Source organism: Blastomyces gilchristii (genome assembly GCF_000003855.2).
Source record: "Blastomyces gilchristii SLH14081 genomic scaffold supercont1.12, whole genome shotgun sequence".
NCBI classification, from domain to species: Eukaryota; Fungi; Ascomycota; class Eurotiomycetes; order Onygenales; family Ajellomycetaceae; genus Blastomyces; species Blastomyces gilchristii.
In genome coordinates, this window is record NW_003101671.1 from 1,250,996 (window position 1) to 1,276,912 (window position 25,917).

Below are 25,917 nucleotides of genomic sequence, written 5' to 3' on the forward strand. Positions count from 1 at the left end.
TCTTTTTACAGTTGACACTGAAGATCTTTTAACATTGAAAGAATCAGAGAATAATTATTTCTGAGAAAACAGATAATGAATTGTCTGTGAGAGAAGGCTTTTTCACAGAGTCTATAAGATACTGTAAATAAAGATCAGTGACTTTCTTCTTCAAGAAGTTATCACTTATACAGAGAAGATATAATATTCATAATCAGAAGATATTAGTAATTATTAAATTTTTTAAGATTTAATAACATTATCTTCAGAGTAGTAAGTACTCAGTACAAGTTCTCACTGATTATATAAATCTGCATTACTTCTTGACAACAAAGAGCTTGATAGAATGTTAAGTCAGATGAGTGAAGCTGCTTTCAGAGTATGATTTCTATATCTGATATTATTCAGATCAGCTTAATCTCACTAACACACTGTTTAAGCAGTCTGATTATAATATCATTGATGTGAAGAAGAATTCTATAAAAGAATCTCTACTATCACTGTAGAAGAAGCTGGCTGCAGAGAGTTGAGATTCTCTAAAGCTCAGAAACAGCACTGAAGAGACAGCTGCATAACTCAGTATAGAAGATGAAAGAGAACTCAGATTCTCACAGAGAACTGATACTGAAGATTATAAGCTTCTCATGTTATATCTTACAATTATTGAATTAGTAAAGAATAAAACAGTCTATAATCTTTCAATCTGACTACTTTTGAAATTTATTAATAAGTTATAGAAGAGAAACATCTCTACTGCAGCTTAAATTCAAAACTTGAAGAAGAAAGAATTCAGTTTAAACTTGAAAGAGACAGATTCTGAGCAGGGCAGTGCTGCTAAGAAATCAAGTCACTGATAACTAGAAGAATATAAACTTCTACTGCTGAATGATTCAGTCTTCATCTCTCATAGCAGAGCAGTGTGTCAGAAGTTATTGAGAATTCATCATAATAATTTCCATGTGAGATACTTCAGATTAGAGAAGACTGAGAAGCTTCTAAAATATAAATATACTTGAGACAAGCTCTGAACAGATGTTAAAGAGTATATTAAGACTTATAATATCTGTCAAAGAATAAAGATTCTGCAGTATAAGTAATACAGTGAGTTGATATTACTGCCTGTTTCAAAGAGCTTATGACAGAATCTATCAATGAATTTCATAGTTGATCTGCTGAAGTTAACAAGAGTTAAAGAATATGACTTGATTTTAATCATTGTTAATCACTTTATAAAGATAATCAGATATATTTCTACTTATAAAAAGATTAAAGCCTCTGAATTAACTGACCTGTTTTTAAATACTATCATTCATAATCATAGTGCTTCAAAATCATTGATAACAGATTGAGAATCCCTCTTCATTAGCAAATACTGATTGGCTTTTTACTATCACTTTATAATAAGATGTCTTCTTAGTACTGCATTTCATCTGCAGATTAATGATCAGACTGAACATCAGAATCAAACACTAGAACAGCATCTTCAAATATTCTATTTATATTATTAGAATGATTAACTTAAACATCTTTTAATCACTGAATTCATATATAATAATACAAAGAATGCAATCTTAAAGATATCTTCTTTCTATACTTATTATAAATATAATTCTTCATTACTCAGTGATATCACAGATGATATTTTAAAGAAAGAAATAGATAGTCAGAATATTGAATAGATACAGAGAATAGAGTATCTCTCAGTATCAGAAGTAAAAGTGAGATTAGAACTTTTGAATAAAATTTATAAGAAGACAGTGAAAAGCATTTATCATACTCAGAAGTAGTAGATAAAATACTATAATTAAAAACATCTTTCAATAAAGTTCTTGATAGAGAATTAAGTGCTACTTTCAGCAAAGAATATCAAGATAATAAGACTGTATAAGAAGCTCAGTAAGTAATAACTAGAATCTTTCTCAGTAATAAGAGTGATGAGTAAGCAGATATATGAGTTGAAATTACTCATAGAATTAAAATCAATTCATTCTGTTTTTCACATTTTCTATTTAAAGCTCTATAAGCAACACTCTGAGATGAAGCTGTCTCAGTTAAATAATATTGAGATCAAGAGTGATACTGAATATCTTATAAAGAAAATATTGAATAAGTAAATATATTACAGCAAGCTTCAATATCTTGTTAAATAAGAAGAATATTCATTATCAGAGAATTCATGAAAATCACTTAAGTATTTGAAAAATGCTGAGAAAGAGATTACAAGCTATAAGACAGCTAGTAGAGACTGCTCTGTTATACATCAGAGACATTGAATAAGAAATACTGCTTAAGACTTCTTATTTTTCTTAAAGAATTTTTTAGAGATAATCTTATAGTGATGAGCTGATGTTTTATAGACTCTATAGCACTCTTCTTCTATTTTCTCTCAAAGAGTTTTTAGAAGTTTAATGAGACTATACAAGTGTAACATTTCTGAAGCAGTTAAAAGAAAAGAGATATTTAAAATTAATAAAAAGATTAATATTATTAACTCACAGATCACTGCTATTCTAATAAGGTCACAGCCTGCTGAAAAAGTAAAAAAAGAGATCAGAGCTTACTCATTAATAACTATATTCTTATCAAACTCATTCTTCATCATTGAAGTCTTCAGTATTAGTATCTTTATCTGCTGAGAAGTTAGCACTGCAGCACTGCAGAGAAGTATACTATAGAAGAGTATAAGAGATGCTGAAAGTATCAACTTATTAACTTATAAAGCATCTCAGTCATCTACTTCAACTGAAGTGAGATTCTCTTCAATCAGTAATTAATCTTTATAATACTTTCAAAGACAGTATCAGCTGATCTCTTCTTAAGACTAGTTATTCTGAGGTGTTTTTTCATCTCAGAGATTCACACTTTCATCTCTTTTTACAGATAAGCAAGGAGGATCTTCTCAGTCTTGACAGAATTCATCAATACTTAAAGCTCTAAGACTCTTACTCTGTACTGCTTGAGTATCTAGACTTCTTGTCAGAGCTGATACAACATCTTTCTGTGAAATAATACTTATAGAGAGATAGAAGTCATTGTTACAGATATAACAGAAATAATAGAAGTGAGAGAAGAGATAGATGTATAAAATCCTCTCTTTCTTCAGCTGCTTAACATAGTGTAGATAAGTAGTAATGTCAGTCAGAGACTGCATCAGAGCCTTCTCACAGAGAGAAGACAAAGAAACTGAGAGACTCTGTGAACTCAACTCAGTAGTATTCTGAGCAGGGCTCAGGTGAGCTGCAGAAGAGAAACTATGAATTAAGCTTCTCAGAGTCACTGTTCCCAGAATCAAGCTCTCTCTGAGTTTCTCTCTGAATGATCACACAGGGTTATACACTACTGTATTGACTGAGAGAGAGGGCAGTGTCACAACAGTGACAGAGAGAGCAGAGAACAGACTGAACATGAACAAACTAATCAGCAGAAGAGATGACATCTCACTGCAAGGCATAGCAACTATCATCACAGCTGTAAAAGAAGCAGAAGAAGAAGATGTGATAATGAAAGCAGTGCTTCTGTGACTTATTAACATCATCATCTTCACCTTCAACCTGGCTTTCTTAGCAGTCACAGAGGTCATCATCACATCATGAAGATGTTTACTCACTAGAAAACATCAGAATAAGCTCTCTACTATTCTCTAAGAATGATACTCTCATGCACTCACTATTACAGATGAGAGAGAGAGAAGAAAAATGTGTTATAAGAGAAGAGAATCTTTTTAAAAAAATTCTACTACTACTGTTAACTTTATCTCTAAAACACATCACTTTTACAGGAAATTTCATATATAGAACAGAATATATTGAAAGATCTGTAAGTCACTTATTAATTATATTTTTCACATTTCAAATCAATATATAAGAAACTCACTTATCACATATTTAATTTGAATAAAGATGAGAAAAGAAAGATCTACACAGTCAGCAGAAAAACTCATCTATTTCTTTGTATCACACACAGTATATATACTGTTAATTGATTGATAACTATTACTATATAATAAAGATAATTTCTAATTCAGTAATCTTGAGAATATAGAAACTATACTCTTAAAGAGAAGAGTATTATCATACTCTCAGCTGTGTCAAGACTCTGTTATAATTTCACACAGCTTATCACTTTCATGTGAATAATTTCATTTCATCTGAACCAGTTTTCAATCACTCTATAATATCATTCAGATATATCATAGAAAGATCTGATTGATAAATATAAGAATCTCACTTCTATACAAGATCAGCAGATTACTCTTTCTTAATAATGAGATGCTGCTGAGATATCACTCTGACTATTCTCACTTATGAAATGAGAGAAGAGTATTCACTCATTATCTATATAGAATAGCTAGATGCTGACTTCTCATCAAAGAAGTCAGTGATTTGTTTTTCTTCTACTGAAAGATATACAAGAGTTACTGCATATCTCATACAATCTTCTTAGTATACTAAGTATCATATCTGTGATATTCTTGCAATAACTCTGTAGCCTACAAGCTTGCTATTCAAGCAAGATAGTCAAGCTCACTTATACAGCTTCTTAAACAACTACTCTTACATAATGCTACTGACTAGTCACTACTTCGGTTCTGCCATGTTACAGAATCTAACTGAAAAGTATCTATATCAATATTTATAATCTGAATATTAATAACAGATTGTTTACAGCTTTAAATAGTATTATTATTATAGATATAAATATAGTACTTCTTTATATAAATATGAATTGCATTCTCAAAGATCAGAGCTTTATAAGAAATAAGAGTCTGTACATACTTTGAAAGAAACTCTTAATTATTCAGAGTTAACTGATTAAGATGAAGATTTTTTAAGATCTTATAAAACTGACAGCTGATGACATCTTCACTCACTTATTATTAAATTACAGTAAGTTGAATAATTTTACTAAAAGTTAAGTAGATTTAATAACTCTGAATATCTTCTTTATAATTAATACATCTGTTATGATAGAACAGAGTTTGAAAAATAGATAAGAGTTGATAGAAATCTTCACTGAGAATGACACTGAGACTATTAAAATAAGTATTCTTATAAGAGAATATATAACAATAGATCTGATTAATTTATAAAAGTTGCTATAAATCAATCATTGACTTTTCATCAATTAATAGATAGTGAACATTCTTAAAAAGAGTCTGCAAAGATTGAAGATTTTAAGAATTGAGCAGTTCATATAGTATATTCTTGTATATAAGAAGCTGAAATAACATATACAAGATTTGAGTATTAATAAAGTGAGTAGCTACATCAGTTGATACAGCTTGAATAATTAAGATTAAGAGATCTTGAGTCTCTGCAAGATTTTGAAGAGTTATAGACAAAATCATAATCAGATAAGTTTTATCAGTATTATCTTCATTATCTAAATTAATTAGTAAAGGATTCAGAGACCTGCTATTAAAAATCTCAGTATAATAATAGAGAATAGTGTTATAAAGAAGATATTGATCAGAGTCTAGAGTCTTGAGTAAGTTATATTTATAAAAAGTAGTGTCTGCAGAGAAGTCAGTCTTTATATTATTTTAAAATTCTGTGTTAAGATTGATATAAGTATCAATATAGAAGCTTCAATCATAGTTAAAATCTAAGAATCAATGATCAAGCTGTTCACAGTTTCAGATGTTAATAAGATCATTATTATTATACTGTGAGTTTTAATAGATGAGTAATACTTAAGAGAGATCAAGCTTCTCTTCATTATTCTAATCATCTTTAAACTCAGATTCTGATTTCAGTATGTCTTCATTATAAACATTAACTGAGTAATTATAAGAAAGACAGTAATAATTAAAGATCTCTGTAAAAGAGAATCAAGAAGTGAGAAGATTAACAATCTTGAGATCTTTAATTTGATGAAAAGAGTGATAAAGAAGAAGTTTGATATAAGTATAGTTCTCTGAATCAGTTTCAAACTGATAAATAGAAAAGTAAATTAATACTCAGAGTTTTACACAGAAATGTCTCTTAATTTATGATTCAGAAGAATATACAATTGTTGAATAATAACACGGCTGCTTCTGAACTTGCTTACAAGTGTAAAGAGGTCATAGCAGCCGCTAATTAATTTAGCATATAATATATAAGAAGTCAGTGTACATCTGTAATCATATACTGACTTAAGCAATCTTTGAATCACATCTGATAGCATGTTTAAAAACCAGTGAGAAGTGCAGGCTTCTTCAGAGTGTGATAATTCTATTTACAAAGCAATTCATAGTTATCATGTCAGTGTGATTCTAGAATGTCTCAAAAGATAGCATATAAAGAGCAGTGAGTGAAAGAGCATCTGATTAATACTGCTTTACTTATTGAAAGAAAACTTCATGCTCAGATGAATACCATGTATATGAATAGATGAGATGTGAGAAAAAGAAATGAGAGCAGTGAACCAGATTCAAAGAAGACTGCTCTTCACTCAAAGAGATAAAAGAGAGAGTGGCTATCACCGGAGTCATATAATGATAACAGAAATTATATAATAATATAGTGATATAATAATACAGCAATATAACAATAGATATTGTACAATTAATGAGAAATCACTGAAATGAATATCTTTTCTAGCTGATACAAATAACACCCTTCTCTGCTATCTGAACTGAAAGATATACAGAACCTCTCAGAGAGTTTACTTAAAGCAGTAAGAAAAGCAGCTGAAACTGCTGAATCAGAATCAAAACTTCATATATGTATAAGAATTCTAAATGAGATTGAGGCCTTGTATATGCAGTGACAGGCTGAGACAGAAGTCAAACAATAATTGACATTTACTGTGAATCAAGCATTCACTATGAAGAGCTTTGCTGATGCAATCATCATCATTAATAAGAATAGAGAAAATCAGATATTAGACCTGCAGTGAGAGATTGAATGTTTATATAGATAGATAACTACACTAAATCTGAAGATCTTATCATGATTATTCATAATCTCTTCAGAAGTATACACATTATCAGAGATCACTGCATAGAATGAGAATTCAAGTATAAAATACATCAAGCTGAGAGATCTGCTGAAGTTATTAAGCTTTAATAATGACTGAAAAAATGATGCTGCAATCAGCTGACTAAGTCAGATATGATTATATTATTGAATTAAATATGTACTCACAGACAGACAGTTAATAAAATTTTAACAAGTCTTAAGATCTGTCACATTTCTACACAGAAAAGCAAAGTCATTATAAATAACTGATAAAAAGATGAATCTCACAGATCTGAAGCAATATTCATTCTTATAAATATGAAATAAGTTTTTCAAATGAATCTTGCACAACTTTGAGAAAGTAAACATATGAGACAAGTATTATAAACACTTTACTAAGTGTAGATAAGTGAATAATCTTATATTATACTTCACACACTTCAGCTTATACTATCTTATATTAAATGAAGAGCTTTTAACATCTTTCTGTTTACAGATCTTCATTCATGATCTTACATCTGAGTTAAGAGTGAAATGAAAATGCTTAATCTCACAGTCAGACACAGTGAAGAAAGTATATAATATTCTCATTATACAGAAATAAGTGAGTCAATTGCAATAGAAAATACTGTAATTAAGTATATCTCAGCAGAGAATGAGTAATCAGACTTCTATGACATAAGTTATACACTTAGATGTGATAAATCTAGATCTGAATATTATCACTAAAGCACTGAATTCTCTGAAAAAGAGATTCTCTGAGTGAAAACCTTGATATTACAAGTATTGAGCTTGCTTCAACTGCAGATATCAAAATCATGATATAAAAGATTGCACTCAGCATGCACAGTTAAGAGAAGCAAGAGAGTCAAAAAATTAGCAGAATCAGTGAGCTCAAAGACACTCACTGATATTCTATGAAAAGTCTTTAAAGTGAAAGAGATGTCTGTGTTAGATAACTCTCTGAATTCTGTGAATATAAAGAAGAAGCAGACTCTTAAATAAGATACAGATGAGAATGATGAAGTGAACACTTATCTCAATATCTTAAGATCTGAAATGTTAATGTATAAGAGATACTTGAATAAGAATCAAGAGATAGCTGTAAAAGTGTTAGCAGACACAGAAGCTTCTATATAATATATTGATAATTATATGATCTGAAGATTGAAAGAAGTTCACTGAGTGAAGAATTCTCAATACATAAGATTATCTGATAATTAATATTTGATATCATCTGCAAGAGTAAGAGTTTCCTTGCACTTCAGAGAATAATCTTGCTATATTTGAGTGTAAGAGCTGCAGAATGTGAAATACAATCTTATTCTCAGACTTGATTGATTTTAAAGGTTCAATCTGCAGATTCAATGACATACATATCATATATAGTTGACTGATAGAAAGAAAACAGTTCATACAATTCTATCAACTGATATGAGAAGGACATTTCATATCTCTGATATAGAAGAATTAAATCTGCTTATATATTAACAAGTAAAGAGAACAATTCACAAGACCTCATTCAAAAGCATTCTGTATATCATACAGGATTCAGAAGTAAAGAAAATCAAGATAAAAGATATATGAGAGAATAAGTGTATAAAGAAGCTTCTGAAGAAGTATGAAAAGATCTTCTGAACAGATCTTTTATCAGAATTGTTACTGAAATGAGGATTTATACATGAGATTGACATAGAGAATGCAAAACCAGTCAATCAGAATGTATACTCTCTGTCACAAATGCATCTTAAAGAACAGAAGTGTCAGATCACTGATCTTCTAGAATATAATCTCATACAATTCTTATCAAGTGTATGAGGCTTTTCAGTTCTATTCATGAAAAAGATGAGTGAGAAGTGATAAATGTATATTGATTATTAAGCACTCAATAAGCTTACAATTAAGAATGAATATTCACTGTCATAGATTCAATAACAGTTGAATACAGTTGAAAACACCTGATATCTATTAAAGATTGATCTTCTCTCAGAATACTGACAGATTTATGTAGATAAACTATCAGTTCTGTGAACTGTGTTTAATATACAATAAGAGAAGTTCAAATTCCTGATAATATCATTCAGTCTGATAAATACATTCATTATCTTTTAAATAATGATAAATACAATTCTTTATAAACAGAATGAAATCTCATGTCTTATATATCTCAATGACATTCTAGTCTTTTCAAACTCATACAACAAATATCTGAAGCATTTTAATGAAGTGCTTATAACTCTGACAGAGTATAAGCTCTACATTAAATCAACAAAGTGTGTGTTTGAAATGAAAGAGTTGAAGTTTGTAGAATATATAGTGAGTGATAACTGTATACATCTCATTCTGAAGAAATTGAATGTTATAGTAAATTAGCTGCAGCTGAGAAATATACATTATATACAATAGTTTCTTAAGTTAGTCTTATATTATCACAGATTCATCAAGAATTTCACACAAATATCTATATCACTCTCAGATCTCTTAAGAGAAACAGATGCAAATCTGTAAAAGAAGAAGTTTCATTCAATTATCTGAAATACTGTATATGAAGAGACTTTTCTCACACTGAGAGAATATATAATAACATTCTCAGTGCTTATTTAATCAGATTGTAATAAACCTTTCTACATCAAGATAGATGCATTCAAATGAGCTATCAGAGACACTCTTTTACAGATGAATAAGAACAGCAAGCTGCATCTGATAATATATAATAGTAGGAAACTATCAGACACTGAGCTCAATTATTCAGTGCATGAAAAGAAATTGCTAGCAATCAAGCATATACTGGTGTTATGAGATAGATATATCAATAACAGGCATATAATAATGATGATCACAGATCATGAAAGTCTCATCTATCTATAATTAATAATAAAACCTTTCAAATGCTTAGCATGTTAAATCTCAGAGTTTTAAGTATATAATCTTCATATTAAATACTGAAAGAAATCAGACACTGTGATATCTGATGCAATCAGTCACAGATCTAACTTCATGAATGAGAGTTCTGTGAACCAGATATAAGAGATATTTGTGTTAAACATGCTAAGAAGATGCAAGAAATCAGAATAAGTGAACACTATAATCTCTCACTTAAAGAATGATAAGATATTGAATAATAAGCATTTTATAAAAGTAGTAGAAGAGATGCTTCTGAACTTCAAGCTGAGGAAATTGAAAAATGATGTTATGCTTTATCATAATCTAGAATATGCAGAAGCTCTCTATCTAGAATCTTTATTTAGATGTAACTTGATAGCTTACATGTACAAGAAATTTGATCACTTAGAAAGCTCTGAACTCATGAGTATACTTGAATCAAGAGTATACTGACCAAGTATGACTGAGAACATTCAGATATACACTCATGAGTGCCTGAATTATCAGATTGTGAAAGAATCTAAAAAAGGATTAGAATATAAAAAAGCACAATATCAGATAAAGTGTATAATACAACTGTTTAAATGATGAGAGATGAACCTCATAGACATATTATCACAGACATCAAATGAAAATTGATGAATAATCACTGCTATAGATTATGCTACTGACTGGCCAGTTATAAAAGCAGTTTCAGAGATGATAGAGAAGATAATGACAAAGTTACTATATAATGAGATCTATGTCAACTATGAAATGTCATGTGAGATTCTAACTAATAACAGTGTAAATCTCATAGAAGAAGCAGTGAGGCATTTCATGAGTCAGTTACAGATAAGATATTATAGAACAACACTATATCATTCACAGACAAATGAAAAGATGAAATGCTTGAATGAAATCTTGAGTAACATGCTGATAAAATATCTAGTGAGCAAGTCTACAAAACTATGAGATGAATATCTCAGACAGGCACTATTAATTACATGAATTTGACAGCATGCAGTCTCTAAGTGTTCATTATTCTACCTGTTGTATGAATTGCATCCGCGCATCCCAGAGAATGCTTCAGAAAAGATGAGAGAGGAAACAGCAGTTACAGATACAGCAGAAACAGCAGTTGCAGACACAGCAGAAACAGCAGTTACAGACACAGTAGTAGCAGTTGCAGATGCAACAGTCATGAACATGAAATCAAGATTGAAAGAGATCAGTCACACACATGTAAAAGCTAACAAGTTACTTCTGAATTAAGCAATTCAATTAAAAAGAATATGAGACTCACTAGTTAAGAAATCAGGTCTCAAGATAAGAATGTGAGTTCTTATACATAATAAGAGTTCTGAGAAGTTTCAATCTAGATAATTTGAATTATATAAAATACTTAAATCACATTCTCTGAGAATATACACATTGAAAGAATCAGAGGAACAGATCTTATACAACTTAATCAATGATTCATAACTTGTGAAAGCAAAGATATAAGACCTGAGTGAATTATGATTATTCACAGCACTATTATCAGTATTGAAAAAGAAGAGACTTATAATTGAAAAGTCTCATGAAGTAAGAGAAATCATAGATACTTATGAATCAGATGATCTCACTTATTCTGATCTTTTCATGATTATAAGAAAAGAATGAAAAGTAATGAAGAAATCAGATAAATATTATACTTTAATAAGTGATAAGACTGTAGCTGATCATACAATAACATATCACAGACAGTAGATGCAATATGATAAAGAGCAGTCTTAAAGTGACAGACTTGTACATGAGTCAGATTGCAGAAGAAAAAGAAATTCAGAGTTGAATTCAACTATTTACATCAGTTCAATCATGAAGATCACAGAGAATGAACTATCTGAAACATTCACAGATATATGAGACTAAGTTATCTCAATCTCTGAGAATACTCAGAGATCAGATAAGATTAGTTTTAATGAGCTGTTCACTGTAGTGATCTGAGTGAGTGAAGAGAGACAGTATAATGTATAAGACAGAATTACAAAAGATGAAAGCTGCTGAACCTAGTCACTGAATACTGTATTATATAGAGATCACATAAGAGTAGTGACTAGCAGATAAAGAAAAAGCATAAGAAAAGAAAAGAGATAATGAATTGATCATCAACTGTAAGAGTTAGCTGTAAAAGACAAATATTATCATACACATCTCATTTATTTTCATATGCCACATGTTTAATCTATTTCCAATGTCATATCATCTGAAAAACATCAAAAACAAAGGAAATCTCAAAACTCAAGATCTGTAAGAGATTTAAGAGCTGCAAGCTGCTCTTACAATAATGCTGTATATATCTCTAATTCCTCTACTACTCTGTATACAACATTAATGTCATTTATCACAAGATTGACTGAAATGCCAATATAGAAATGCACATGTGTACATGTAGAGAAATTGAAGAAGAGCACAGAATCTGCAGAATCAGAAACCAGAGCAGAGAGAATGAAGATGAAAGAAACAGAAGAAAGAGAAGACACAGAACTGAATAAATGACAGTGAGAGTCACTCAGAGCTGAATACTTACAACTCAGTGTATGTATAATCTTTCTCACAGAGAAGAGAGAGAAAGTGATAAGAGAAGCTTGAGAATGAAAGAGAGTAGTCTCAGCAGCATTATCATCTTTAATTAGAATAATCTCTGATGCTGAAGCAACTAAGAATTATTATTAGTGTATGAAAATTGTAAAAGCAGAGATAATAATTACTGAATGAATACCTGCTGATCTTAGAATTGTATGTATAATTACAACATGCATGAGACTTCTCAGAAAGAGAGAGAGAGACACAGAGAAATACAGAAAGCAGAATGCAGTGTATGAACAGCTCATTCTCATAATAATATCTCAGACAAGATGTATGAGTCTCATATCTGTGAGTGTAAAAGAGTACAACATTCATGTTTCTGTTTCTGAAAACACAGATATCTTTTATCTGCATTATAAAGTTAAATGACAGATGTTAGAGAATAGACTGATACAGATCTATTATTCTGAAGAAATTCATCAGAGTGAATATTTCTGTGATATTGAACTTTACAGTTGTAAAAAGCTTCTTAATGTCTGTGAATATCATGACTTCATGCACAGTAAAACTCATAACAATTTTCTCTAAGAACAGAAAAATCAGTGTTAGAAAGAAAAGATGAAAAAGAAAAAAACTTATAATCTTAATACTGTTAAGAAGAGAGATGATTCTCTGATATGAATAAATAATTATCTTATTATAAATATTTAAAATGAATGTAATAATTGACATCTGTGACTGAGCTTCAGATAGTCATGTCATACACAGTCTTTATATAATAAATTATTCTGAAAGTCAGTAAGAAGAGTGAAAGCATATACACTGAAAAATATGATTCATTAAGTCTATATAATATCTTCTTGAAACAGGGAGAGCTGATAACAAAAGCAGAGACAGTAAAATCAGAAGTGACAGAAGTGAGAGTCACAGGAACAGAGGTAGCAGAAGTGAGAGAGTCAGACACAGAAACAGATGTAGAAGATTGAGAGAGAGTAGCAGAGAAAGAAATAGAGAGAGTAAGAGAGAATATAGAAGATCTGATCACATATGACATGAACAATTTCTTCATTATCACATTCTTCAAGTTCTCAATCAATGATTTAATATTGGAATCACAATCATTGACAGATATAAATCTGTTAACATGTGAAGATTCTATATAAATTAAAACATCAGCATCTGCAACTATATAACATGATCAGAAAAACATAATCAGATACTACTAAAGAAAAGAGAGTCAGAAGTATATAAGAAGATGAAGAAGATATATTATTCATGACAGTATGTTCTGACAATTGTTAGAAGATAAACAAGTCCTGGCCACATTTCACAACATGTTACACTTACTGCTAATGAACTGCTCAGTATAAGCACTACAAGAACACTTATTATGAGAATGAGAGGCCATTGCCAGAAATGTGTATAATGTGATAGATAAACAGATAGAAAGAGTTGAACAGAAGAAGAGATAGAAATCTTGAATGATAATAATATTTAATAATGATAATAATGAAGAAGATAATTGAAGAATGAGAAAAGTTAGTGAATAAGTGATGTATTATAGTGAAAGTTTCTTTGTGAGAGTGTATACAGAATACTAGCTGAATCAGAAATAGATCACACAATTGTGAAATGCTAGTAGCAAGCTAATCTGCATGAAGTTAGAGTGTATGACATGGTTATATAGGCATGATCAAATCTGATGAGGAAGAATGTGATTTAGAAGAACATATGACTGTCAGATAATAACACAGTCACTTTCAAACTTGCTTATGAGTGTAAAGAGGTCATAGCAGCCGCTAATTAATTTAGTGTACAATATATAAGAAGCCGGCGTACGCCTGTAATTGTACGCTGGCTTAAGCAACCTTTGAATCACAAATTTAATAACTGTGAGAAAAGATTCAAAGAAATTCAAGAAATGAAAGATCTTCAAATTCAGTTAACTGCTGCTTATATTTTTTTAAAAAGAATAAATCATATTATAATTCATCAGATTCAAGAATATAGCTATAATAATATTGAGATTCAGACTGATAATTAACTGTAATTGACTTGTAAGAACTCATTTATAAAGAAAGATTTAAAAGAAGATGATAAATCTTCTAAGCAGATTAATTACACTCATCAATGAGCTGATTCATAAGTTTAACAATTATAGAGAGTAGTGAGTGACTTGAACTAACTCTTGAAATCACTCATTAAACAATCTGATGATAGAATTCTGTGTCTGTTTCAGCCTTGATAATGTACTTAGACAGATAATCAAGAACAGTATAACTATTAGTGTAGAAAATAATATCAGTATTTACTAGTCAGCTAACTATAATTAATCTATTATAGTTATTAAGAATTGAGTTGTTATAATAAGAGTACAGCTGATAATATCTACTACTCAAAGATTTAAGAATAGCACAGTCAGTTCAGTATTCATGCAGAAAGTGAAATCAGTAACATAGATTATCAGTAACTCAGTATTTATAAATACAGTACTTTTCACTACAGTGATAACATTGAACACAGTTGAGAACTGTAGATAAATATTCAATAATATTTATCTGATCAGAATAGCTAAGAAAAAGAAGTGACTATATATCTTCAGACTGAGTATAATTAGGCTCAGAATTCTCAGCTGTAATAATGAGATCTCAGTAGTCAGCAAAGGCTTGATAAGAGTCTTTATTCATATCAAGTTCAGAATTCAGTGCATTCTTACACTAAAATACACTATGTAAGTGTACTGATTCACAGTCTTATCACTTATAATAAGTTTAGTGATCTAGAATTTTGAATTTCAGATCTAGAATCTTTTCCTTGAAGATTATAAGTTATAGATGAAAGTAATATGTGACTATAGTAAGATAGTTATAAATACTATCTCTTATAAACTTCAATCTCTCAAGATCAGTGCTGTACTTTCAAATAATATAGTCAGAGAAGTAATATATTAGATTATCTCAGTAATAATCTGCAGCTGAGAGAGTAAGAAATAGATGCAGAGATTTAATATTTTAAATATAGACTTATAGCTGATGACATTTTACATCTTAAAAAGAATGAGTTTCATGAAGACTCTCTATAAATTATATAAGTGAATTTAAAATTATAGTAGATTATAAAGTATCAGTAGTAAAAGCAGTCTGCAGCTTCTCTAAAGTGAGATTCTTAATAAGAGAGTCAGTTTAATTATAGAAAAAGCAGTTCTGATTATTAATCTATTTACAGAATGAAGAATTGAAAAGAATATATTAAAAATAACTATAACAGATAAAATAACTGTTATAATATTTAAGAAGAAACTGTGTATAATCTGTAAGACTAATTATTCTTTATCTAGAGAGAATAAATTCAGCTTTATCTTATGAAAAAAGTATTGAAAAGATTTAAGAAAAGAGTGAGTGAGTGTTATTAAACTCACTAAGTAATGTATTACAGACTGAAGACAGAGTGAGATAATCAATCTATTCTCACTGTAATATTTTAAGTTCATAACAGAGTTACTTAACTTCAGACTGTGAGATTAAAAGATCTGAAATATCAGAGTATTTAGATGAGATATTTAAGTTATTAAGATTTAAATAATTCTCATTCTCAATAACTGTCAATTCTTGTTTATTAAGCTTATGAAAAGAAATCTGAACAGAGACATCTTTATTTTTAGATAACTGATTTCAAGTTTCTTTATTAATTACAATGTTCTGATAACTGAGATGATTTTTATAGAGATAGATTAGTCATTGAGTAACAGCTTCTTTATAAACTATAAAATCTCAGTGAAACTGATATTATAAGTAGAGATCTGTATTTGAATTTGAAGACTTTAATATAATAATATTAAAATTCTTAGAAAGAAGTGAGAGAGTGTTATAAATATAGTCAGTGTCTCTAAGAAAGCTAATAATATAATCTTTATACTTATGATGTTCTCTGACTTGACAAATCTCAATGAAGATATATATATATAAAATTAATATCTTTTTAATCTGACTGAGAACAGGGAGATCTGAATTAAGATCACTGAGATTAAGATTATTCTCTTAAGAGAATAAAAACAGTTTATCAGACAGCTGTCTTAAATTAATAATATAATAATAAGTATAAATATTATCTTAAAAATTCATTCTGAATCAGTGAATTTAATAATAACTACAGATCTTTATCTATAAATCTTTAAATATATAATGAAATTTCTGTATACACTGTTAATTATCAGAATTAACAGCTGAATCTGTAAGATAAGTAGAACTCTGAGAATTTATTAAAGAGTCTGAGACAATTACAGTCTATAACTGATTATATTTCTGAAGAATTATAAGAACTTCTATATTTAATATATCAATTAAGCTTTCAGATTATATAGAGTACTGAGATATTAAAAGACTGTTAACTCTTTTATTAAGTTAATTAATAAACAGATCTACAGAGCTCTGAGAAACAGAGTTTTAAGAAATTAAGAGTAAGAAAAATAATGTAAAAGATATCTGCAGTGAAAGTATATCTATAAAAGTGAAATAAGATTAACTTAAAAATGAGTTAAATAATAATATAGATAATTGATAAAAGACTGAAGAGAGATCTGTAAAATTAAGAGATAAATTAATTATCAAAGATAGCAGCTGCAGCTGTTTTCTTAATTAAGTTAAGAATAAAGTTAATAAGAAATATTCTCTATAATATCTGATAATACAGTGAGCTCTTTGAATAATAGTTTTCTTTTTACAGACTACTGTTAATAAAGATATATCAGAACTATGAATTTTATAGTAATAAAACTTAATCTCAGATAATATATCTATTTCAATAGACTATTCACAGGCTTGAGAGACTGCTATTAATTATATAAAGTATTAATATATCTGAGATAATAGAGAAAGTTCAGATTTATTTATTATAAAATCTATAACTATAGAAGAATCTAGTTTTACTGTATATATCTGTTTACAGTTCTACACAGTGTAAAGAGATAATCAGTGATAGAAAAGATGTAATAAGAGAAGATTATAATATCTGAGTTCTCTGAGTGCAGTATTGAAGACAGACAGCTGTAGAAGTAGTAAAATACTATAAAGAAATGAATTGATTAAGAGACTGATTTCATAAGCAGTGAATACAAACTTTTAATATATTATTCATTCTTAAGAATCTATAAGAGATGATTGATCAGATGTGTTATCTATTCAAGAATCTGTATAAAGTAGATAGTTAATAAGATGTGTAATCTATTATTCAAGAATCTGTACAGAGTAGATGATATAATTAATGAGATGAAAGATGAACATGTTATGAGTGTGTAGAAGTCATAGTACAATGTCATGGAATTGTGCTTTGCTTAATTCTACATCAATCAGTGGGCTGTATTCGCGCCAAGAACCCCAAAAAGGAAATTCTCCACTTTTAATAACCAGGGTTTTCATCATATATTTGCTTCGCTTCGCTCTGCAAATTAATAATTTCAGCACAAGAAAGAGATTAAATTAAATAAAATTATTTTCTTATTTTTATTTGGATCATATTCTGACATAGAAAAAGAGTTTCTGTTTAGTCAGACATGGAATCAAGCTAGATATCTGATTGGCTAGTTCCAAGCCTGCTGGAATCATGATTCACGATAATTTATATCAATTTTTGTGAGAACAAATTCCACTTCATATCAGACCGCCAGGAAAGGAGCAAATGGACTCATTTATGTTCATTTATGCTTGAAAGGTGCTCAGAGTCCACCCTACCCAAATTCCAAACCTGGCAGAGACTGCTCGTATATTCAAATTTAACCATAGAGCATGGAGTATTTGATTCGATTCGCACAAGTCCACGAGTCGTTTCGGAAGCCCGAGATTGAAGCTCTCGCGGCGCTTGTTGGGACTAATGTCGAATTCTTAGCATACGCAGAGAATGTCTGTTAGCCGAAAAATGTTTCAGCAGAAAAGCCATAATTTCCCCTTATTTTATGATAGCATCCTAACGTTTTGAACCAGACACCTTTTGCCGTCGTTAAACTTCAAGATGAAGCCGCTGCAAGAGCAGTCATATGTCGCAGTATCCTTGCAAAGGGCATATATGAGATCTGGGGCCATGGCAAAACATATGAAGAGCTCCATATGGACATCCGTAACCGGACTGAAGCGCGATGGAACAACTTCAAAAGCAAATCATTCAAGTTCTCCGTAGACTCATATGCTGGAAAACGCTCCGCAAATGAGAAAACTCAAATAATCCATTCATTCGCCTACATGGGTTTCCAAGGCCCAATCCGTATGACCGACCCGGACGAGGAGTTTTGCATATTCGAGGAATACCCCTGTCGCCCAATCAAACCAGGGGAAGCTCGCCCTGGCCCGAATTTCGTCCATTTCGGTAGATGGATTGCATGTGGGAGCAGAGATGTTATAGATAAATACGACTTGAAGAAACGAAACTATATCAGCACCACGTCAATGGATGCCGAGTTGACGCTGGTCACGGCAAACATGGCACTAGCAGCGCCAGGAAAGGTGTTCTTTGACCCCTTTGTGGGGACTGGGAGCTTCTGTGTTGCTATGGCGCATTTTGGAACCCATTCATTGGGTTCTGATATTGACGGGCGCAGCTTCAGTGGTAAGGATAGGAAGAAGGGCAAATCGATAGGTCTCGTCTCGAACCTTGAACAATACGGCATACAACAATATCACTTGGATGCATTTGTTTCTGACCTGACCAACTCGCCAATCAGGTCGACGCCATTTCTGGACGGCATCATCTGCGACCCTCCGTATGGCGTTCGAGAAGGTTTGAAAGTTCTAGGGAGCAGGTATGGTAAAAAGAAAGAGCCTTTTTTCTTAGATGGTGTCCCGAGTCATAGGTGAGGGACCTGTCTTATTTTTTTTTTACTCCTCAAAAGCCCTCCTCACCGGTCCTACGTCCAATATTGGCATTCAGGGCAAAGGGTTACATGGTTCAAAAAGCTAACATATATGCTTCTTCCCTAACAACCAGTCTGGACGGGTACATCGCGCCCAAGAAGCCCTACAGCTTCGACGCAATGCTAGACGATATCCTCGATTTTGCTGCCCGCACCCTTGTCCAAGACGGGAGACTTTCTCTTTGGATGCCCACTGCCAATGAAGATGATGTTGAGCTTAAAATCCCCAGTCATCCCCGGCTAGAACTTGTGAGTGTCTGCGTACAACCTTTTGGCCACTGTAAGTTCTCCCATTCAACGCAGGGTTAACTCTTCTTTTGTCCCAACCTTTTTTGTGATAATCACCTTTGGATCTCCCCCCTAATACACTGTTTGTGCAGGGTCCCGCCGTTTACTTACGTACCGCCTCCTACCTGATGGGGAATTTTCATCGTCTGAACCACGACGCCAAAGAGAGGAGATAAATGGTGTGAACGCTGATGATCTGAATTCTTTTCGAAGAAAGGTACGAATACATTACTACTGTATGCGGAATGTCTGAACGGCGATAACTAACGTCTGTCAAATAGTACTTTACCAAATCCAAGCCGTCTCCCACGGACAGCCCTGATAACAAAACACCACAATGAAGAAGATGATGTGGGCATGCGATCTAAGCTCTTATTTCATGGTTTCGATGAACCATCTCTTGTCTATTGCTTATCCCTGAGTAGCGAAAAATCAGTCCACGTAAATTCTATAAGCGCATGTCTTATCAGTCCGAATACAAGCGGAAAGGGGGAATATTGCGCAAAAATATAAGGGCACGAGAAAACATCCAACAATCCCTCCCAAAAAGACTTCAGCAACCATGGAACCCACTACTCAAAATACCACACCTCGACAACGAAAAGCAACGCCTTCCTCACCCATCGAATCCAAACACCACCTACGATCACAATTTCTCCAGCCCTCTCCCTTTCCCTTTAGATTGCTCGAATTCTCCATCGAGATCTAAATCGATACCTTCAGCTTCCTTAACCCTGGCAACCTCTCTCGCCAACTCAGCCCGCAATTGAGCTACCGTTTCCTGCGCCTCGTCATCGTCAAGCTCGTCTCGTTGGCCGCGCCCAAACATCAACCAGCCTCCCTTTGTGGGAGTATTCGTATCCAGAGGTGGCCGTGGGATGATATGGAAATGAACATGAGGCACCGTTTGTGATGCTCTCGGACCTGTTTTTGGAGTTCAACTCCTCCAGGGGCGAGGAGTGGGATGTGTGAGAAAAGTAACCGTCATGGCAATTAATTTGCAAGGCATGCAAAAAATATATAGAGAAGAGCTTATGAATATTGAAATACATGGAAGGAATTGCAAAGTACATAATGCCTTATGATGTAATTTTAAAAGGAAACAGGAGGCAGCAGAGGCTAACATACCATTATTCTGCACAACATTCCACTGCGCCGGATCTTCGCCGCGCGAATCTAAGTCCGTGCCCAGCACCGTCCTGGTCACCACTCGAGAAAGTATCGGGAGCCATTTACCAAGCTATATGTTAAATTCATTCCAATCAGTATATAGAAATCAACACCAACCATAGTTCTCGTGCTAGTAATCAAATTTAAACCCCCCAACCCAATTCTCCCAATTCTCCCAATTCTCCTGTAATCAGGGACCAATATTTCTGAACTTTAAAATAAAATGCTAATACACAAGTAAATAAGGCACTCACCTCCTTCCCAACCTCAGCCCCAACATTCCCCAATTTCTCATAATGACCCCTAGCAATCACCAGCACATGACCTCTCGTCAGGGGCATAATGTCAAGAAACGCCAGCACATGCTTCGTCGAGAGAAAGAGGTGTGCTTGGGGCGATGGGGAGCCAGCATCGTCTCTCTTAGTCGCAGGTGGATTGATCGGTACATCCCGACGGGAGGGTGGAGAAGGGGGATGAGCGGCTGCTATAGCGCAGAAGGGGCATGTTGGTGAGCTGGGAGGCTTGGGTTTGGGGGATTTTTTAACACGCTTCTTGAGGGATGGGGGTGGCCAGATGGTTGCTGGAGGTGCCATTGTATTTCGAAGAGCTGGGTACGTACGTCCCACCTTTCCGATTTTATGTGGATTCGTGTCCCTGTTGATATGCGTCGATACCTCAAAAATGGCCCGGTGCAAATTGTTGGAGAGGATACTATAGTTAGTTATATATAAATATATATATTTACCCCGGAACTTCAATCGTGGAGAGAACAAGAAACAAGGACGGTAAAGCGAACCCAGAGAAAACTACACGGAACAATACTCGAGGTCTACAACCGGAGAAATTAAAAGAGGACAAGATAATTCTCTCGAGCTCAGAATCTGACACCGGAATATGAATATGCTGGAGAGACCTGGTTACCACCTCCTCCCTCCCTCCCCCTGCGGGCTGGAGGTTCCTGACCAACCCACCAGCTCTGCGAAGCCGAGGCCCGCCAGCTTTGGAAGTCGCGCTAGCGGCTAAATACCTTATCATAACCACGGCTCTCGTAACGCTCACCTTACAACAAGAAAAAACATCGTTGCCTTTGACTCTTTGTTGATTCGCCTTGGTTATTTCGTACCATCCCGAGGTCAGCAAACTCCATACCGCAACCGATATGAAGGCTAATAATATTCTGTTCTTCGCGCATTCTTCAGATCTAGCGCCGTGAAGGGAGATCACCATAAACATTATTACGTGACGAGATACTTCTCGCTCCTGTCAACCATGCTCTGTTTGAATCTTCTTAGGCACGTAATATCCCAGGGAAAATAATAATAAAAAGATTACGGTTCGAGATATGTTATCTATGGCAATGGGTAACTGAGTGACCCAGCCAGACCGGCGAAGCCGATGCTGATGTGAATAGATAGATGAATGACGGCCTCTAACTCAAGAAGTGATGGTGACCCTGGATTGCGTGAAGGTGGCAAGGATCATTTTAATATCCCCAGTTAGTTATATGATAAGTTGAAATCGTCCACGCGTCTAGTAATAGAAGATGGGTGGTATCATGAAACTACTCCTAGTGTCCCTTACTGTATCCTCTACTGCCCCCTTACCTGCTTGTCTTGTGTCAGATCCCATCACGCACATCTCTGCACGCGAGCCGCCGGAAGCAAGATAGCGGAGTATGGCAAGATGTCGAGATAGAGATAAGATATCATCAGGCAAGCAAGTTCCGGAAAGCGTTTACCGGCAATAAAATAGACAGGACAAGCGCCGTACCGACCTTGGAGAGTTAAGAGCAAACGCGTCATGGTGAATAAACCAGGAAAAAAAGCAACTGGACACGCGCCCCCTAAGAATTTAAATAAAATAGAAAAATGAGATTTTCTCTTCAAACAAACACTGAAGCTCACGCAGGAGCAACAGCAGCAAAATAGCAAATATAAGCGTAAAAACTATTCTTTGGATGAAGAAAAGGAGAAATCAAGGAAAAGAAAAGAGAAAGAAAAAAGAACCTCGGAACGAGAAGAACATAGGGGCAATAAACAAATATAGGGCGTAGCAAAATAAAACGAAGTCGAAGAAAAAGAAAAACGGCAAAGATGCTTTCCAAACCCTGACACATGTTCTAACACCGGTGGCAAGAGAAATGAAACAAGTGAGAAGCTCCAAAAAAATCCCCCCAAAATTAGGGGCGAAGGTTAGAATTGCGAACGGTGTCCTTTCGTTTCGTCACACCTGAGAAAGATAATAGCGGGAACCAGAGTAAATAGACATGCAAGCACAAACAAACAACAATATCAAAAGGAATCCTAGGGCACCGAACGGAAGATGAAGAGGCGAGAGAGTGATGGGGGAATGGGGGGAGGGTGGGGAGGAGAGTAGATAATCAGCGAGGAGTGATAACGATGCCATCATAACAAAAATGCACCCACATATATATATACTCCGTCATAAACTCGAGAAAAGGGACCCAAAAATGAGGAAATGAAGGAAGTGAGCGCCGGCCGTCCAGACAGAAATACATACAGGTTGAGGCGCGAGAATAAATTTTATATCACAATCATAGCATATAACAGTGGGCCTGACTCTTCGTGTCACTATCGACTATACTTGGTATTGCTGCTGCTCTCCCTCGAGGAAGCAGTATCGGTATCCAGGTAGAGAGAATGGTATTTCTTTGCCCATTGGCGGGTAACAATTGAAGCTGATTATCAAAACAAAGTTAGTGAGCGGGGTTATGAGAAGACGGGTAAGATCGCAAAGCATACCTTTCATAAATTTTTTGCTGGCGTATTTCTTGAAGAACGCCTCATGGGATACGGGACGGTGAAGGTAGTCAACCAACAATTGAAAAACAGGGAGAATTTCTTCCTTCGTGTAGCCAGAATAATGTGCAAGTGTCGCGTCCTATATTTAGTCCAACTTGTTAGATTAGGGCAGAAAACAAAGCAATTCACGTGACGTGAGACGTACCCAAGGGCCCCGGTGAAGGATCAGGCGTGCTAGATACATGGCGGCAGCGGCAACATGGCTTTGTCGGTAAGGCATAAACCTATGATCCAGCAAACTAACTTCTAAGAAGTACTTTCCAAGAGTTCGCGTCTGGATGTCATAGTTATCTGCCTTGGATATTCTTCGCAGAAAGTTCATTGGATTTGGGTAGCTGATGTCATAATTGAGGGTTGCGAGGACGTGTCTTTCAGCGTCGAGAATCTCCTTATCCGAGAAGGTTTCGTCGGCGACATGGCTGAAGTTGGCGACATGAGGTGAGAGGACTTCTTCATACTTGGCAGCAATAAACATAGCGGTAACTCCAACAAGCTGAAGTCTGTCTAACGCGACGACCTCGGCGGACAAAAAGCGATCGATGATATTGACGGTGAGGAAGAGAGTTTCAGGGAGGAGACGGAAACGGGTGTGGACTTCGATGAGCCAGTCAACAAGAATACCACGCATTTTCCACTCGAGTTCTTCCTGATGGTCGATGTAGTCTGGGTTGGGCATGGTCTGGGGCTCAATCTCTTTCAGGTAGTCGAAGATCTCAACGACATATTCAGCCGCCATTAAAGGATCATAAAGGTCTTCGGTGTCGAGGTCCAAGACCTCGTCTTCCTCTTCCTCCAAAACAACCTCTTTTTCACCGCGAGCCCCTTTCAAAACAGGCTTCTTCTCCTTCTCCTTCTCGAGGTTTTCGATTTTCTCAATTTCGACCTTCCTCTCAATATCAACCTTTTTTCGAGGTGGCTCCTCAACAGCACTGGCGGCTTCTGTTCGGGCGGTTTTTTTGCCTGATTGACGCTTCGTTTGTGTACCTCCCAAAACACCAGAACCACTACCCGGGCGTTTTATCTCAGTTGTTTCTCGTTGTTTGTTGGTGTCCTTCACACCCAGGGCAGATCGTGTTGTGTTTGTTCGACTAAGCTTCTGAACTCCTGCGCTGTGTGTGGAAGCCTTCGAAGTCAAACCAACGCGCGAGGTAGCTGGTTTCTTTCCCTCTTTGGCCTCCACGTTATCTACCTTTGTCATATTACTAACATCTCCCAGGGCAGGGCGATGCCGTTGTGTGGCAGCATTGGAAGTATTGGCTGCAGATTTCTTCGATTGTAGAGGTTTTGTTATTGCTCCATGAGTGTCTGGCACGGCAAGGGCAGCAGCCTTTGCCCGTGTTAAACGTGTCGTGGGGGCATTTTCGTCATTTTCGTTTGTGACGCCTCGTTGGCGAAGAGACCGTACCTGGAAGGGAGTCAATGATAAACCCATAGAAACAATTATCAGGACAAGGGTGCCAGGAGGCCATCGTTCGTATGCTTGAGTGAACAACCGAGAGAAAAGGAGACTTACAGGTGGCATCCTGTGCGGTGTGAAGAGTTACGAGGAACGCGTCGAAGTGAATTGGATTTCTAAGAACTAAGAATGGCGTTACGTGCAACAGTCACAATTGCTACTCGTTCTGCGACACGCTAGCATATTAGGGGATGAAGACAGTATGATGATATGCCTGAGGGGATTATGTCGCACCAGTTGTGATAAAAATCTCATGGGAAAAAAGGGTCGTTGTTTTGAGAGGGGCGGATGGGAGTTTGTTGTGACTGTCGAAGAAACAACCCTGGAAAACCAGAGCAACGCCTTGGTATTCACGAAGCCCTGTTTGTTGATAATCTTGTTTAGCACGACAACAATTCCACACACACCAGCTCAAGCGTTGAAAAGAGCAGTGAGAGGGGGTAGACGGTTGGGATGTGAACTTCCTTACTATATATTTCGAAGTAGAAATGGGGTGCGGGTGCCTGGCAAGTCTAAAGTGTTTGGTGCTCCTTTCGCGCAGTAATAGTGCCAAGAGCCACTCCAGGAGTCTTCACGCGTGCATAGAGGTTGTAGGAGCTGGCAAAAGTAGAATAAGCAGTAGGATGCGTGATATGAAGTGAATAGTTAAGTAGTAAAATGAGATTGTGGTCAATACTGAGGTGAGGTCTGAGAGGATTAGAAGAGAGAATGATGATGGTGGTGAGAAAAAAAGAACACAGGAGGAGCAGAATTGGAGCTTGTAATGTGTGTGGTTGCGTACGGCAGCGGTACTTAAATGGTACAGGGAACAAGGAGCGGGTAACAGGTACTGTAGCGTATCAAACCACTGCGGTACAATCAATACACGCGCTGTGGATGTCAGTCGCGGTAAGAAACTGTAAATGCCGTACGAGTAGTAGGTCTTGG

At 34.5% G+C, this 25,917-nt stretch overlaps 3 protein-coding genes across 4 annotated transcripts; 1 reads left to right on the forward strand and 2 right to left on the reverse strand.

Annotated features, from left to right (window-relative positions):
* Nucleotides 1-17,968: 17,968 nt before the first annotated feature.
* BDBG_05892 lies at nucleotides 17,969-21,298 on the forward strand. 2 transcript variants are annotated; one of them, XM_031722351.1, is made up of 7 exons: nucleotides 17,969-18,250; nucleotides 18,332-19,194; nucleotides 19,329-19,534; nucleotides 19,635-19,759; nucleotides 19,824-19,893; nucleotides 19,968-20,958; nucleotides 21,020-21,298. In XM_031722351.1, exons 1-5 carry the CDS (start codon nucleotides 18,137-18,139, stop codon nucleotides 19,881-19,883), a joined length of 1,368 nt encoding a protein of 455 aa, XP_031579222.1. In that variant the 5' UTR covers nucleotides 17,969-18,136; the 3' UTR covers nucleotides 19,884-19,893; nucleotides 19,968-20,958; nucleotides 21,020-21,298. The 2 variants fall into 2 exon arrangements, with proteins under 2 accessions (XP_031579222.1, XP_031579221.1); XM_031722350.1 differs by having other exon boundaries at nucleotides 19,824-20,949.
* On the reverse strand, nucleotides 19,291-21,945 carry BDBG_05893 (HIT domain-containing protein; the record flags this gene model as incomplete). The annotated part of the gene is made up of 4 exons (XM_002623673.2): nucleotides 19,291-20,466; nucleotides 20,671-20,782; nucleotides 20,967-21,423; nucleotides 21,509-21,945. The coding sequence occupies 4 exons, from the start codon at nucleotides 21,943-21,945 to the stop codon at nucleotides 20,189-20,191; spliced, it is 1,284 nt and encodes a 427-aa protein (XP_002623719.2). The 3' UTR covers nucleotides 19,291-20,188.
* Nucleotides 21,946-21,976: 31 nt separating this feature from the next.
* BDBG_05894 (G2/mitotic-specific cyclin-B) lies at nucleotides 21,977-25,899 on the reverse strand. The gene is made up of 6 exons (XM_031722352.1): nucleotides 25,460-25,899; nucleotides 25,225-25,350; nucleotides 25,048-25,156; nucleotides 23,680-24,939; nucleotides 23,475-23,613; nucleotides 21,977-23,410 (listed from the first exon to the last, which is right to left on the reverse strand). The coding sequence occupies exons 3-6, from the start codon at nucleotides 25,054-25,056 to the stop codon at nucleotides 23,304-23,306; spliced, it is 1,515 nt and encodes a 504-aa protein (XP_031579223.1). The 5' UTR covers nucleotides 25,057-25,156; nucleotides 25,225-25,350; nucleotides 25,460-25,899; the 3' UTR covers nucleotides 21,977-23,303.
* Between the last annotated feature and the right edge of the window lie 18 nt (nucleotides 25,900-25,917).